Raw genomic sequence first — 13,863 nt, 5'->3', positions numbered from 1 at the left:
TGCAGTCCTTGGAGCAACTGGACATGTGGACATGGCCAGGTGCAGCCTTAGAGGCCTGTGAGCACAGCTTAGGCTCCTTTGAGGGACTTCCAGTGTCACACTGCCAGGTCAGGGCAGCCACTTCTGAGGATTATGAATGCTCCAGCCAAGATAGCTGCTCGTGAAGGATTTGTGTGGGGACACTTGAATCAAGACTGCTTGAATAAGAGAAGATCTTCCTGTTTCTTAGAGAGGGCCACCTTAAAGTCATATCACTGGACAGTTAGAAAGGAGTCAAGAATTCATTGATACTCGAGAGTGATAAAGGAATGACAGGGAGATGCCAGTACTAAGCTTGATGCTGTTACTCTGATATCTGGTATTAAGGGTGAACGTCCTGTGCAGTCTCTGTGTTGGGGGACTTCCCACAACAGTGTGCATTTCGAGACTAAGCTTGAGGCACACCCCACAGGTGAGGCTCGAGGCTGGTATGTAGGAAGTTTTTCAGCATTTTGCATAGTGCCATGAGAAATGTCTGTTGAGGGACTGAATGAATAAACCCAGTAATCTTAGTGCTTAGCCAGACACATTTTAGGAATTAGGGGCGCTATTTGAATATTGTAGCCCCTGCTATACATGGACTAGCTGGGCTGCCCCTACCCCTCAAAAGCTAACTAGTCCAAAGTGTTGGCAAGTGCCCAGGTGAGGAAGCTGTTGATGGTGGCAGGGTCAGTGAGAATGGCACAGAGTGCTCAGGAAAGGAAATGGTGGTGATGGGCTCCATAAGGGTGGTACTGAGTGCCCAGGTGAAGAAGCAGTTGGTGTTGGCAGCCTCAGTCAGAGCTGACGTAGAGGATCCTGGCCCAGTGTCGGTTGAAAAACGGCTTTTGGTTTTCTTCTTTGTGGATCAATCAGATGTATGTGGTGCAGTGTTAGATAACTCAGGATCTGAGAATAAATTCATTCTCGGTTAAGGCACATGGAAAGCCAGAGCCAGGTTTGCCAGCCAGCATGTTTGTATTCTTGCCCCTTAACTTGAACAGACATACAGACTCATTTAGGGTTCACGTGATAGTTTCTAACTGCAGCAGAAGCATGGGAGCAGACCTAGGATGCAGCTGTCAGGAGTGAATTTGTTCCAGAATGTGGTTTGTGATGTGTGGTATAGGAGAGTCTAGCACAGTCTTTGAAATACTTGGGGTTTTGTTGTTGTTGTTGTTGTTTTTTTAATTTCCCTTTTCTCCTGAAGTCTTATCCCTGAAATTAGAAGCATGCTTTGAATTAGGGAAATCTTGGAGTGAAAGGATTTTGAGGGGTTTACACTTTGATTATAGGAACAAATGATGAGAAAGAAACAAGCAATGCATCTGGATGCCAGGTATGTCACGATGGTGGAGAACGCGTATTACTACTGCAACCCGCCCCCAGCCGAGAAGACGGTGAAAAGGAAAAGGCCCCCGCTGCAGGAGTATGTCCGGAAACTGCTGTACAAGGATCTCTCCAAGGTGACCACTGAAAAGGTGAGCTGCAGTGGAACCAGGTACAGAGCCAGCGTACTGATTGTGATGGGAACAAGTGTCTCCCTACAAGAAGCATCATTCTCTGTCCTAGTCTGTGCACTATAATTTGGATGAGAAACGTTTTAGTATTCTAGATCAGTTGTTTATATAATCATGCAGTGCCCCACAGAGTAGACGTAGGAAAGGTAAGCAACTAGCCCTCTCCATATTATTTAAATGGAGAAATTGAAGCACAGCTATTTAGAAAAAGCATAGGAGGTCATGTGGTACCAGGGTTCGAACCCAAGTCTTCCAGGTTTGCCCCAATTCCTGTGCTTCTATGAAGAGCTTACCATTTCACGTGAGTTATATAAGCGCAGAAAAGGTCTAGAACTATATGTTGAATCCATTTTAGTAATGAACAAAAATTCTCTTCATTTAGGTTTTGAGACAGATGCGCAAATTACCCTGGCAGGACCAAGAAGTGAAAGACTATGTCATTTGTTGTATGATTAACATCTGGAATGTGAAATATAACAGCATTCACTGTGTGGCCAACTTATTAGCGGGATTGGTGCTGTACCAGGAGGATGTTGGAATACACGTTGTGGACGGAGTTTTAGAAGATATTCGGTTAGGAATGGAGGTAAACACAGGGTTCTGTTCTTCTCTGAATTGGAGTTGGTGGAGAATTAGAACAACCTTTAAATCTCCTTGAAAAATAACCATTTAAAAACCATCCTTTCTCATGCTATCATTTCTACCTGCTTTTGTGGAACTATGGTTTCTTTTTTGTCTTCGTTTTTTAGGCCACACACACAAATGCTCAGGGTTTACTCCTGGCTCTGCACTCAGGGATTGCTGCTGGCAGTGCTCAGGGGACTGTTTGGGATGCTGGGGATTGAACCCAGGTCGGGCATGTACAAGGCACATGCCCTACTCTCTACTATCTCCCTAGTCCCTTTAGTTTCTTTTTTTTTTTTTTTGCTTGTTTTTTTTTTTTGTTTGTTTGTTTGTTTTTGGGCCACACCCAGCGGTGCTCAGGGGTTACTCCTGGCTATCTGCTCAGAAATAGCTCCTGGCAGGCACGAGAGACCATATGGGACATGAACTAACCACCTTAGGTCCTTAGGTCCTGGATCGGCTGCTTGCAAGGCAAACGCCGTTGTGCTATCTCCCCCCCCCCCCCACCTCTAGTTTCTTAATAAACCCTGTTGTATCACATTTTCTAGTCTTCAGGCGTATTTTATACCTCTATAATAAGAATGTGTTTAATTCCTGAAATGCAGAAAAATTTATGGGCAGCACTGGGAGAATTGCATTTAACTGTTATATACTTATTATCAGTTCATTTAAGGATAACTTAATACTAAATAAAATATTTAGGTATTTTTTTATTAAAATATTTTTTTTGTTTTTTGTTTCGTTTTGTTTGTTTGTTTTTGGGTCACACCCGGCAGCGCTCAGGGGTTACTCCTGGCTCTACGCTCAGAAATTGCTCCTGGCAGGCTCAGGGGACCATATGGGATGCCGGGATTCAAACCACCGACCTTCTGCATGAAAGGCAAATGCCTTACCTCCATGTTACCTCTCCAGCCCCTATTAAAATATTTCAAAGATAGCCATTTCTCAGGCCGGAGAGATAGCATGGAGGTAAGGCATTTGCCTTGCATGCAGAAGGACGGTAGTTTGAATCCCAGCATCCCATATGGTCCCTCAAGCCTGCTAGGAGCGGTATCTGAGCATAGAGCAAAGAGTAACCCTGAGCACTGCCGGGTGTGACCCAAAAATAAACAAAAAAAGATAGCCATTTCTCAGAGACTCAGAGATAGAAATGGGACGAGGAGTGATCACTTTATTTTAAAGGAAGAAAGGATACATATAGTTATCTTTCGGGTGTTTTCAAACACATTACTCTTTTTTATGGCAGTGTTCTTCTCTCCCTCCCTTAGGTTAATCAACCTAAATTTAATCAGAGACGTATCAGCAGTGCCAAGTTTCTAGGAGAACTTTATAATTATCGAATGGTGGAATCAGCTGTGATTTTTCGAACTCTTTATTCATTTACTTCTTTTGGCGTTAACTCTGATGGCTCACCCAGCTCTCTAGACCCCCCGGAGCACCTCTTCAGAATCCGACTAGTGTGCACGATCTTGGATACCTGTGGCCAGTACTTTGACAGAGGTTCCAGTAAACGAAAACTCGATTGCTTCCTTGTGTATTTTCAGGTATATAAACTAAAGCACACTTTGGCATTGCTTGTTTTATAAAGTCTCAGAGAAGAACCATGGCAGCATTCATATATCATAGGCAGTATGCTCACAGTTAGATTAATTCTTTCGTGGTATGAATTTTAGAATGAAAAATATACAGTGGAGGCTAAATTTGCTTTTTATTTGTTATCAGCGTTATGTTTGGTGGAAGAAAAGTTTGGAGGTTTGGACAAAAGATCATCCATTCCCTATTGACATAGATTACATGATCAGTGATACTCTTGAGCTGCTAAGACCAAAGATCAAACTGTGTAATTCTCTGGAAGAATCCATCAGGCAGGTACAAGACTTGGAACGAGAATTCTTAATAAAACTAGGTAAGCAATAAATTGAAATTGAAGGGAGTCTTTGAAGCTTACTCCTGGGTTTGTTGTACAAAGTCATCAGTGTTGGCTTTTGTCTCGTTGTTACATAGTAGTATTGGGTAGGCCCTGGTGACCTCTTCGAGCTTGCTCATTGGGTCTCCTCAAATTGAAGGGAAATAGTCAAGTAGGACTTGAAGCAAATGATAATCACAGGAACCAACCCACCAACTTCTCTTCTTCATAGGAGTTGGGGTTGCTGATATACAGTCTGGTCTGAAACATCTAACATGGTTTACATTTTTAGTAAACATTGTTTTCTGAGACGATGCAGGCTAGCAATTGTGGAAGGGGCCTACTTGTGAAAAGTTTGGAATGGTTTGACAATTTAGACCGACACCGACACCGGTCACCTCAATTCTAGATGAGAGAAGATGTCCAGCCAGAGGGACTGATGTCCTTTCCATTTCCTTCTGGCACTGCTGCTGGAGAGAATAGCTCAGCAGAGGACTGGAATCATCAGCTCTGCCTGTCAAAATGCTCCACCTGCTTGCTGGTAGCATTTATTGTCTTAGATTGGAGTTATTTCCTAGGGACCAGGACGGGCTCTTCTGGATCCTCTGAATACTTGCACGTGATCATCCTAAATTTCAATCCCTGGGCCCTCCTCATAGTTCCCTAAATCCTTCTAAGGCTGATTCCTGAACACAGAGCGAGGAGTAAGCCCTGTGCACTGCTAGGTGTGGCTCCCCAAACGAAAGCAAGACAAAGCAAAATAAATAAATAAATAAAAAAAAATTCAATAGTCTTCTATATACAAAGATAAATGTGTAAACATTTGAGTTTTTTTCTTTTAAGATTTTTCACATTTTAGTATTTGGGGGGGGGTGTTGGATTTGGGGCCACACCTGGTGGTGGTGCTAAGGGTTACTCCTGGCTCTGTGCTCAGAAATTGCTCCTGGCAGGTTTGGGAGACCATATGGGATGCCAGGGATTGAACTTTGGTTGGTCCCAAGTTAGCCTTGTGTAAAAACAAACACCCTACCTTGCTATGCTATTGCTCCAGCCCCAACATTTCAGTATCCTGTTTTTTGGTTTTTGGGCCACACCCGGTAATGCTCAGGTGGTTACTCCTGCCTATGCACTCAGAAATCGAGCCTGGCTCAGGGGACCGTATGGAACTTTGGGGATCTAACCAAGGTCTGTCCTGGATCAGCCACTTGCAAAGCAAACACCCTACCTCTGTGTTATCTTTCTAACATTTCAGTATCTTGACGAAGTTTTTTGTTTGTTTGTTTTTGGGCCACACCCGGCGGTGCTCAGGGGTTACTACTGGCTGTCTGCTCAGAAATAGCTCCTGGCAGGCACGGGGGACCATATGGGACACTGGGATTCGAACCAACCACCTTTGGTCCTGGATCGGCTGCTTGCAAGGCAAACGCCGCTGTGCTATCTCTCCGGGCCCTTGACATAGTTTTTTTTCCACATGTAATATATGATATTTTTTCTTACATGAAATTTTTTTTGTTTTGTTTTTGTTTTTGGGCCACACCCGTTTGATGCTCAGGGGTTATTTCTGGCTATGTGCTCAGAAATCGCCCCTGGCTTGGGGGGACCATATGGGACGCCGGGGGATCGAACCGCGGTCCGTTCCTTGGCTAGCGCTTGTAAGGCAGACACCTTACCTCTAGCGCCACCTTCCCGGCCCATGAAATTTTTTTTTTATATATATAATAATTTTTATTTTGACCAAAGTGGATTACAAATCATTCACAGTAAAATTTTAGGTATATAGTGACATTGAATCAGTGGCATTTCCCACCACCAATGTTGTCCTCCCCCTCCCCCTATTCCAGTATGCATCCCATATCCTCCTCCTTTGCTCCCCGGGCTGCTAGTATAAGTGGTCCCCTCTGTTGTTGTAGATTGCGTATCGATCCTGTTGTCATTGGCTTTGGATTTGGTACCTAAGTCTAATCATTTTTTATTTCTACTCAATGTTCATATGACTATTTGGTCTTGGTAACCTCCATTATTTTCTCCTCAGTTTGTGAGGCCAAACAAGATGGTTCAAGTTATGTGGTTCTGTTTGAAGGAAAGAAGAAAAAAAGGGAGGGGAGTGTCTTACATGAAATTTAAATATTTTAAATTATCATATGGAATATTTTAAATTCTTTCTCAATTGGTTATATCTCTTTGTATGAATGTACTATGATTAATATAATTCTGTTGTTTGACACTTGGGTTATTTGCAGTTTTCACAACTATCTATATAGTATTGAGATATTTTTATATGCCTTGGTTTTCTCAGGATGAATATAATTACTGACTCAGCCATTCTCTTTGAATTTCAGAACAAAACTTTATTTTTAGTGTGTAGTGCATTGGGAATCTTAAAAACAGCATAAAACTAGCAGGTGAACATTTGTGAGGAAAATTGATATAAAGCTCTAACTAGTATGGAAGTTTAAATTGATTGAAGTGGTAAATGGTTAACAGCTATTTATAGATCTATTTTTATTTATTTATTTATTTATTTATTTATTTATTTATTTATTTATTTATTTATTTATTTATTTTGGTTTTTGGGCCACACCCAGCGGTGCTCAGGGGTTACTACTGGCTGTCTGCTCAGAAATAGCTCCTGGCAGGCATGGGGGACCATATGGGACACCGGGATTCGAACCAACCACCTTTGGTCCTGGATCGGCTGCTTGCAAGGCAAACACCCCTGTGCTATCTCTCCAGGCCCTAAAGATCTATTTTTAGACCTTTTCAAATTGTTGAAAAGTTGTTAATTTTCCTTTGTGTGTATGTATGTTGTTTGGGGGCCACACCCGGTGATGCACAGGATCTACTATTGAGTCTGTGCTCAAAGAATTGCCTAGTGCCCAGGAGTTGAACCCAGGCCTCCTATGGCAGTGCATGTGCTCCGACCATTGAACTCGTGTACAATTTCCCAAAATTTATAATAATCAGAGAAAGATCCACACCACAGATTTAGATGTTCGGGGGTTTCATATAATTGGAAATAAAATTAAAGTGAAATATGTGATTATTATCACTTATAGCTCAGGCAAATCAGTAGTAAAATGGCTTATGCCAGGGGTAAACACACAAACTGCTGGTCCAATAAGGAAGGACTAGAAGAGCTGGCACTGCTTTCATGCTTCCTGTTTGCCAGGACCATGGAGGAAATTAGGCACTGCTACCTATTCACCAAATGAGTCATAGCCTCCATCCACTAGTCAAGCCAGACCTTAAGGATTGCTTTTCTAGCATAGTGTGAAGGAAGAAATGGTCATCGTTCTAGTAAGCAGAGAAATAAAAGAATATGACAGCAATACAGTTATTACCATCTTTGTTAGGTATAGGGAAACTGAGGCCCAGCAGTAATCTTGGTTTCCAAGTACATTCAATTTTTGCTCGTGTATTTTGACATTTTGCATTTCGTTGTCCCTGTGTCCTTGGTAGGGATATTTTAATAAAAATTGTTTAGGGACTGGAGAGATAGCATGGAGGTAAGGCGTTTGCCTTTCATGCAGAAGGATGGTGGTTCCAATCCCGGCATCCCATATGGTCCCCTGTGCCTGCCAGGGGCGATTTCTGAGCATGAAGCCAGGAGTAACCCCTGAGCGCTGATGGGTGTGACCTAAAAAAAAAAAATTAGTTTACACTAGTAGTGTCCTGAGGACCAGCAACTGGGCAGCTATCACAGTCTTGAATTGCAAATCTTTAAAAACTAACTTGCAATACAAATGAAGTATTTTAGAAATCGTCTTGTCCTTATAAATGAGATGGTGACTCAAAACAAAGCTGCTTGTATATCATAAAGGTTCATTCCAGGGCAGGTGTTTAAAGTGGTTCTAACAAAGTCTCCGGACATCTCCTGCCATATGTCTGTCTTCACTGACGATTCACTGGGAACACTGAGAATGGTAGTCCTGCCTTCAAATTATCTGCCTTTGAGAACAAATAATAGTCCGGTATTTCAATAAATAAATTTATTATTTGTATCTAGGAAAATAAATAAGTAGAGGGTGTTTAAATGGATGTAATCTCACTCCTATTTCCAATCTTGAAGTTTCTAATATAATCTTTCTTTGCTTCTATAATTTTGTCAGTTCTTATTTTCTTAGTCCAGAGGTTCCCTCCCAAACTTAATTGTCCCCTTGGCCTTTTATCAGAAATTCGAATCCCCAGACTCTTGGGGGGCCTTCTTTGAGGCAGACACAGCTTCTCCCACCCAGCAACTGCTCCCCTCACCTTTTATTTTTCCCCTCACCTTTCATTCATTCCAGGGCACACCCCCTCCCCCATGCATATCACCCCTGAAAAACACTTAGATCAAGTTATGCCATTCTTTTGCACTTTTTCTGTTTAGAATGCAGAAACTCTAGGTTTGAGTATTTCTCATAAAATGGGTTCAATCTTAACATCTGGATTTTTTTTTTATTATCCTCTAGGGTTCTATGACTAAAAGTAGTTAATAAACATCTGTTGCATGTTTAACATTGTATTACTTATGATAAGTTTTGTAGAGTTTATAAACTTATAAAATCATACAAAAATAATACAGGGAGCCGGAGCGATAGCACAGTGGTAGGGCATTTGCCTTGCATGCCGCTGACCATATTCAATCCCCGGCATCCCACATGGTCACCCAAACCAGGAGCAATTTCTGAGCTCAGAGCCAGAGTAACCCCTGAGTGCTGCCGGGTGTGGCCCAAAAGCAACAATATATATATAAAATCCTTTAAATGTACAGTGCTATAATAAATTCTCCAAGTGCTTGAAGAGGAAGTAGGAAGAAAAGAAATGGATTAAAGTATCCCAATACTTTATTTTACTTTGCAGAAAGTAAAATTTAGGGACTGGAGTGAGAGTGCAGCAGGAAGGGCAGTTGCTTTGCACACAGCCAACCCAGGTTTGATCCCTGGCATCCTATAGTGTCCCCTGAGCATCATCCCTGAGCATTATTGGGAGTGGCCCAAAAAACCAATTTCCCCTCCCCAAAATGAAAAAATAAGGAAGTAAAATTCAGGGCCTGGAGAGATAGCACAGCGGCGTTTGCCTTGCAAGCAGCTGATCCAGGACCAAAGGTGATTGGTTTGAATCCCGGTGTTTCATATGGTCCCCCGTGCCTGCCAGGAGCTATTTCTGAGCAGACAGCCAGGAGTAACCCCTGAGCACCGCCGGGTATGGCCCAAAAACCAAAAAAAAAAAAAAAAAAAAAAAAGGAAGTAAAATTCAGATTTACCCTGAAGAATGTAGATTCACGGTCCCTTTAGACTGATATTATCCAATGAGCAGGACAGCACGGAACTGTGGTTAGGGTGAATAGGGCCAAGGAGAGGGACATTAAAAGGAGACAGTTTAGGTTCATGCAATAACACAGAACAGACTCGGAAGTGGGTGGAGAGTGAGAATAAAGCCATGCCCAGGACTGGAGGGGAAGGCATGGGGTCCCTATGTAGATGGCGGTTAGCTCAGCTGCTTCTCCACATACTCATGACTACCAATTGAGAGCTTCCTCCACAAAGACCATTATTTTAGTTTATTGGGTATGGGGAGCCACACCCAGCAGTACACGAGTTACTCCTGGCAGGCTCGGGACACTGTGGGATGGCGGCCATTGAACCTGGGTTAGCTGTGTGCAAGGCAAGTGCTCTGTGCTATAACTCCAGGCCATCATTTTATATCTTTAGAATTTTAGAGGGGGGATGTGTGCTAGTGTTTTACAAGTGTTTTCAGTAAGTCTTTTGTTCAAATGAAGATCTGGCTGATTTGTCTTAAGTTTCCAAGTAGTTGGAACTTCCATCTTTCTTTACATGACACCCTGAGAAAGTGGTGGTTGAATCATCTTAAGGAAGGACATATTATTGAATAAGTGTGATATTGTTGAAAACTTTTCTGTCTTCTTTTCAATATCCTGTTCTACTCTCTCCTTGTTTCAAGGCCTTGTAAATGATAAAGATTCCAAAGACTCTATGACAGAAGGGGAGAACCTTGAAGACGATGAAGAAGAAGAAGAAGGAGGCGCTGACATGGAAGAACAATCTGGAAATGAAAGTGAAGTGAATGAGCCCGAAGAAGAGGTGAGGAGTCCTACTTGTACTTGAGTATTTCATTCTTATTTTTATTTATTTTTAGAAATCTTCTGAATAGTTCTATGGGAGAATACCAAATGGAGGATGAGTGACAGATAGACACAGACCCACAGAAGAAAGACCAAAAAGACAGCACAGTCCTGATGCCTTCAGGCAAAATTTGGGGGGGGGGGGGCTCATAATGGAGCAGGCCCATTTTCTGATTCATTCTCACATGCAAGTGGTATTCCACAGTGAAAGCCTTTTAAAAACTAGGTGTATAGGGGCTGGAGCAAGAGCACAGTGGTAGGTCATTTGCCTTACATGCAGCTGACCCAGGATGGACCTAGGTTCAATCCCCTGACTCCCATATAGTTCCCCCAGCTAGTGATTTCTGAGTGAATAGCCAGGAGTAACCCCTGAGCATCACTAGGTGTGACCAAAAAAACCCAAAAAACTAGGTGTCTTGACAAAGAGGCCCCCTGAGAAATGAGGTGTTCTTTCTTTCTCAAACCCTCCCAGATGCCTGTACCTGAGGATTTTATTATATGACCTAGGATTCTTTGGGGGTGGGGGGGTTGGGACCACACCTGTTGATGCTCAGGGTTCATCCTAGGTCAGCTTGTGTAAGGCAAATGCTCTACCGCTTGCACCACCACTGTGGCCCCTTAGGATTTTATCTTTGTAATGTCTTTCACATCGCCCCTTAATTTTGTTTTGAATTTTAGGCCTCACCTGGCTATGCTCAGGATTTACTCCTGGCTCTGAATCCAGGGACTTACTCCTCGCAGGCTTGGGGGACCATATGGGATGCGGGGAATAGCCCGAGTAGATCATGTGCATGTGCAATGCAAGCGCCCTATCTGCTATGCTATCACTCTGCCCAATATCTTGTTTTGTTTTGTTTTTTTTTTTTGTTTTTTTTTTTGTTTTTGGGCCACACCTGGCATTGCTCAGGGGTTACTCCTGGCTGTCTGCTCAGAAATAGCTCCTAGCAGGCACAGGGGACCATATGGGACACCGGGATTCGAACCAACCACCTTTGGTCCTGGATCGGCTGCTTGCAAGGCAAACACCGCTGTGCTATCTCTCCGGGCCCTCTGCCCAATATCTTAATGTATTTTAACTTATTTTACCTATGTTCTTGGTTCGGAAATACCTTTTTAGTATTAAGTAATTCCATTATTCAAGGATAAGTTTAACGAAAATTCCATTATTCCAGGACAGTGCTTCTCTCTGCAAATCTGATTTTGAATTACAGAATTAAGTCATTGCATTTACAGGAAAATTAATGCATTCGTTTTTATACTTCACTAAAATATTTTACTTAGAGACCCGTCTTCCAAACGTTTGTTTAACAAGTACTGTATTTTTCATATTAATTTATCATGTTCTTAAAAATGTTGTGGCAAATGTGTAGCATATGCTTTCTCCTGGGACTTATTTCTCAGTCTTCTTGACATGATATCAGCAGCTGGATCTTGTGTAGACTTTTTTTGTTTTGTTTTGTTTTTGGGTCACACCCGGCAGCATTCAAGGGCTTTTCCTGGCTATATGCTCAGAAATCGCCCTCAGCAGGCTTGGGGGACCAAATGGGATGCTGGGATTTGAACCACCGTCCTTCTACATGCAAGGCAAATGCCTTACTGCTGTGCTATCTCTCCACGCCTGGTGTAGACTTTTAAATAACCTGTGAACAGAAGTGAAAGGGAGTTAGTTCTTTTGGAGGTGAAAGGATAGACGTGGTATATATCTCTATGTGCTTTCACTTTCTGTACACCCTTTTAGGAAAATATGTTAGGGTCCTACTCTGTCTTGTTTGTAAAGGGATTTTTACCACAACCAGAGGTGGAGAGACTGAGATAATGAGTGATTTCTAGTTCTCTATTTAATATAAAAAATAACTTTTTATCCTTGCATGGGTTACTTGACTTTTCTGATCCTTTATTTATTGTATTATATGAATATATTATACTCATTTATTATAATTTATTATTATATTAAAACGGGACAAAGAGCCAGGAATGTAGCAGTTGGGAGACTTGGCTCAAGCTCCAGTACCACCAAAAATACAGGAGCGGAGAAAATTCTCCTTCGAACTTGGGTAGAGAAGATAGAATGAAGTATGTGCAAGCACCTTCCCAGTGGAAGAGCTGCGTGAATTTGGCGTGATTGCTTTCCGCTGATGCGGGGCTGCTCCCTGCTCATCTGCTTGTTTCTACATTGAGAAATCCCATGTCTCAAGTCCGTGTCTGAAGTAAAGAACACCGGGGGCGCAGGAAACTTGTGCCTTGTAGAATTCAAGGGAGAAGGAACATTCACAGAAAGAAAGGATCATTGTCTCACTAGATCAGGCCAGATAGCTGTGGGGTTCAGTGGCAGGTGAATGTTTACGCTGGTTTGGCCCCTCCCCGTGCAGGCAGACTCCCTAAAAGGCTAAAACTTGAGAGTAGTAAATGCTTACACAGACGGTCTAGTCTCCTTTTAGGACACTTACCTGAGCTGGAGAGGTCTCCCAGTGCACGGGGCATGTGCTTTTGCATCTTTCCGGGTTTGACTCGACACCACAGGTTCCCTGAGCACCTCTAGGAGTGATCCTCAAACAATAAATAGAATGTCATGATCCTTTGTAATATGTGGTAGTCTTCTAATGTGAAACTGTTTCAGGAGGGTTCTGATAATGATGACGATGAAGGAGAGGAAGAGGAGGAGGAGAATACGGATTATCTTACAGATTCCAATAAGGAGAATGAAACTGATGAAGAAAACACGGTAAGCATGACAGTTTGTATGTTTACCTTTTGACTTTGGATTATTGAAAAATAAGTCTTTGGAAATGCGCTTTTGATTAATTTTTCTTTATTCTTTGAACATCTACTAGTGTTTACATTTTTTACTTATTCCTTGTGTTATATAGCACAAGTCCTCAACAAAAGAAGGCCTGATCACGTACAACAACTCTAGTATAATTTGTGTTTTGTTTTGTTTTTAATAAGGAGGTAATGATTAAAGGAGGTGGACTTAAACACGTACCTTGTGTGGAAGATGAGGACTTCATTCAAGCTCTGGATAAGATGATGCTGGAGAACCTTCAGGTAGTCAATGTTGCTCTTCTAAAACCCTGCCGTAGAGCAGCGCACTCTGAAACTCTAGGTAGGGCAGCACACAGCACTTTCAGTATGGGTCATGGGAGGCTTGGACTCTTGACACCTGCCTGCAGTGGCTTTCTCTTCCTTAGTCACTTCACCTACTTGCATCTCACTTGTGAATTTGTCAGTCTTTGAGATGAGGTAGTAGCATCCAGTCACTAGGAGACTCGAGACAAAGTCATTTCATTGTGTGAACCTTCCCTTTTGTGTTTTTTTCCCTTCCCTTTCCTTCCCTTTGTGACAGTGGATGACTTCGTGGTCTTATCTGTTTCAGAAAGGTTACTTTGACTCCAGTGATGGTTGTGCTGTAAAGTTTTTAAGTCATGACTGTTTATGTATAAATATAAGTTGTATATTTTGAAGCATTTGTTTGTTTCTTTTCCGTTTTTAAGCAACGAAGCGGTGAATCTGTGAAAGTGCACCAGCTTGATGTTGCTATTCCATTGCACCTCAAAAGCCAGCTGAGGAAAGGCCCCCCACTTGGTGGGGGGGAGGGAGAGGCTGAGTCTGCAGATACGATGCCGTTTGTCATGTTAACAAGAAAAGGCAATAAACAGCAGGTAAGAAACTGC

General features: G+C 42.4%; 1 protein-coding gene across 3 annotated transcripts in view; it reads left to right on the top strand.

Annotated features, from left to right (window-relative positions):
* The window catches only part of UPF2 (UPF2 regulator of nonsense mediated mRNA decay), a 79,245-nt gene that overhangs the window by 53,243 nt on the left and 12,139 nt on the right, over window positions 1-13,863 (top strand). For all 3 annotated transcript variants that reach the window (XM_049777077.1, XM_049777078.1, XM_049777076.1), the window contains 8 exons: window positions 1,314-1,499; window positions 1,921-2,124; window positions 3,431-3,706; window positions 3,885-4,068; window positions 10,012-10,151; window positions 12,810-12,914; window positions 13,139-13,237; window positions 13,684-13,851. In XM_049777077.1, the coding sequence (XP_049633034.1) occupies window positions 1,314-1,499; window positions 1,921-2,124; window positions 3,431-3,706; window positions 3,885-4,068; window positions 10,012-10,151; window positions 12,810-12,914; window positions 13,139-13,237; window positions 13,684-13,851 (1,362 nt within the window). The remainder of the gene's footprint in view (window positions 1-1,313; window positions 1,500-1,920; window positions 2,125-3,430; window positions 3,707-3,884; window positions 4,069-10,011; window positions 10,152-12,809; window positions 12,915-13,138; window positions 13,238-13,683; window positions 13,852-13,863) is intronic.

This window comes from Suncus etruscus, chromosome 7, assembly GCF_024139225.1.
Source record: "Suncus etruscus isolate mSunEtr1 chromosome 7, mSunEtr1.pri.cur, whole genome shotgun sequence".
NCBI lineage: Eukaryota > Metazoa > Chordata > Mammalia > Eulipotyphla > Soricidae > Suncus > Suncus etruscus.
This window is presented reverse-complemented; position numbering and strand designations above follow the sequence as displayed.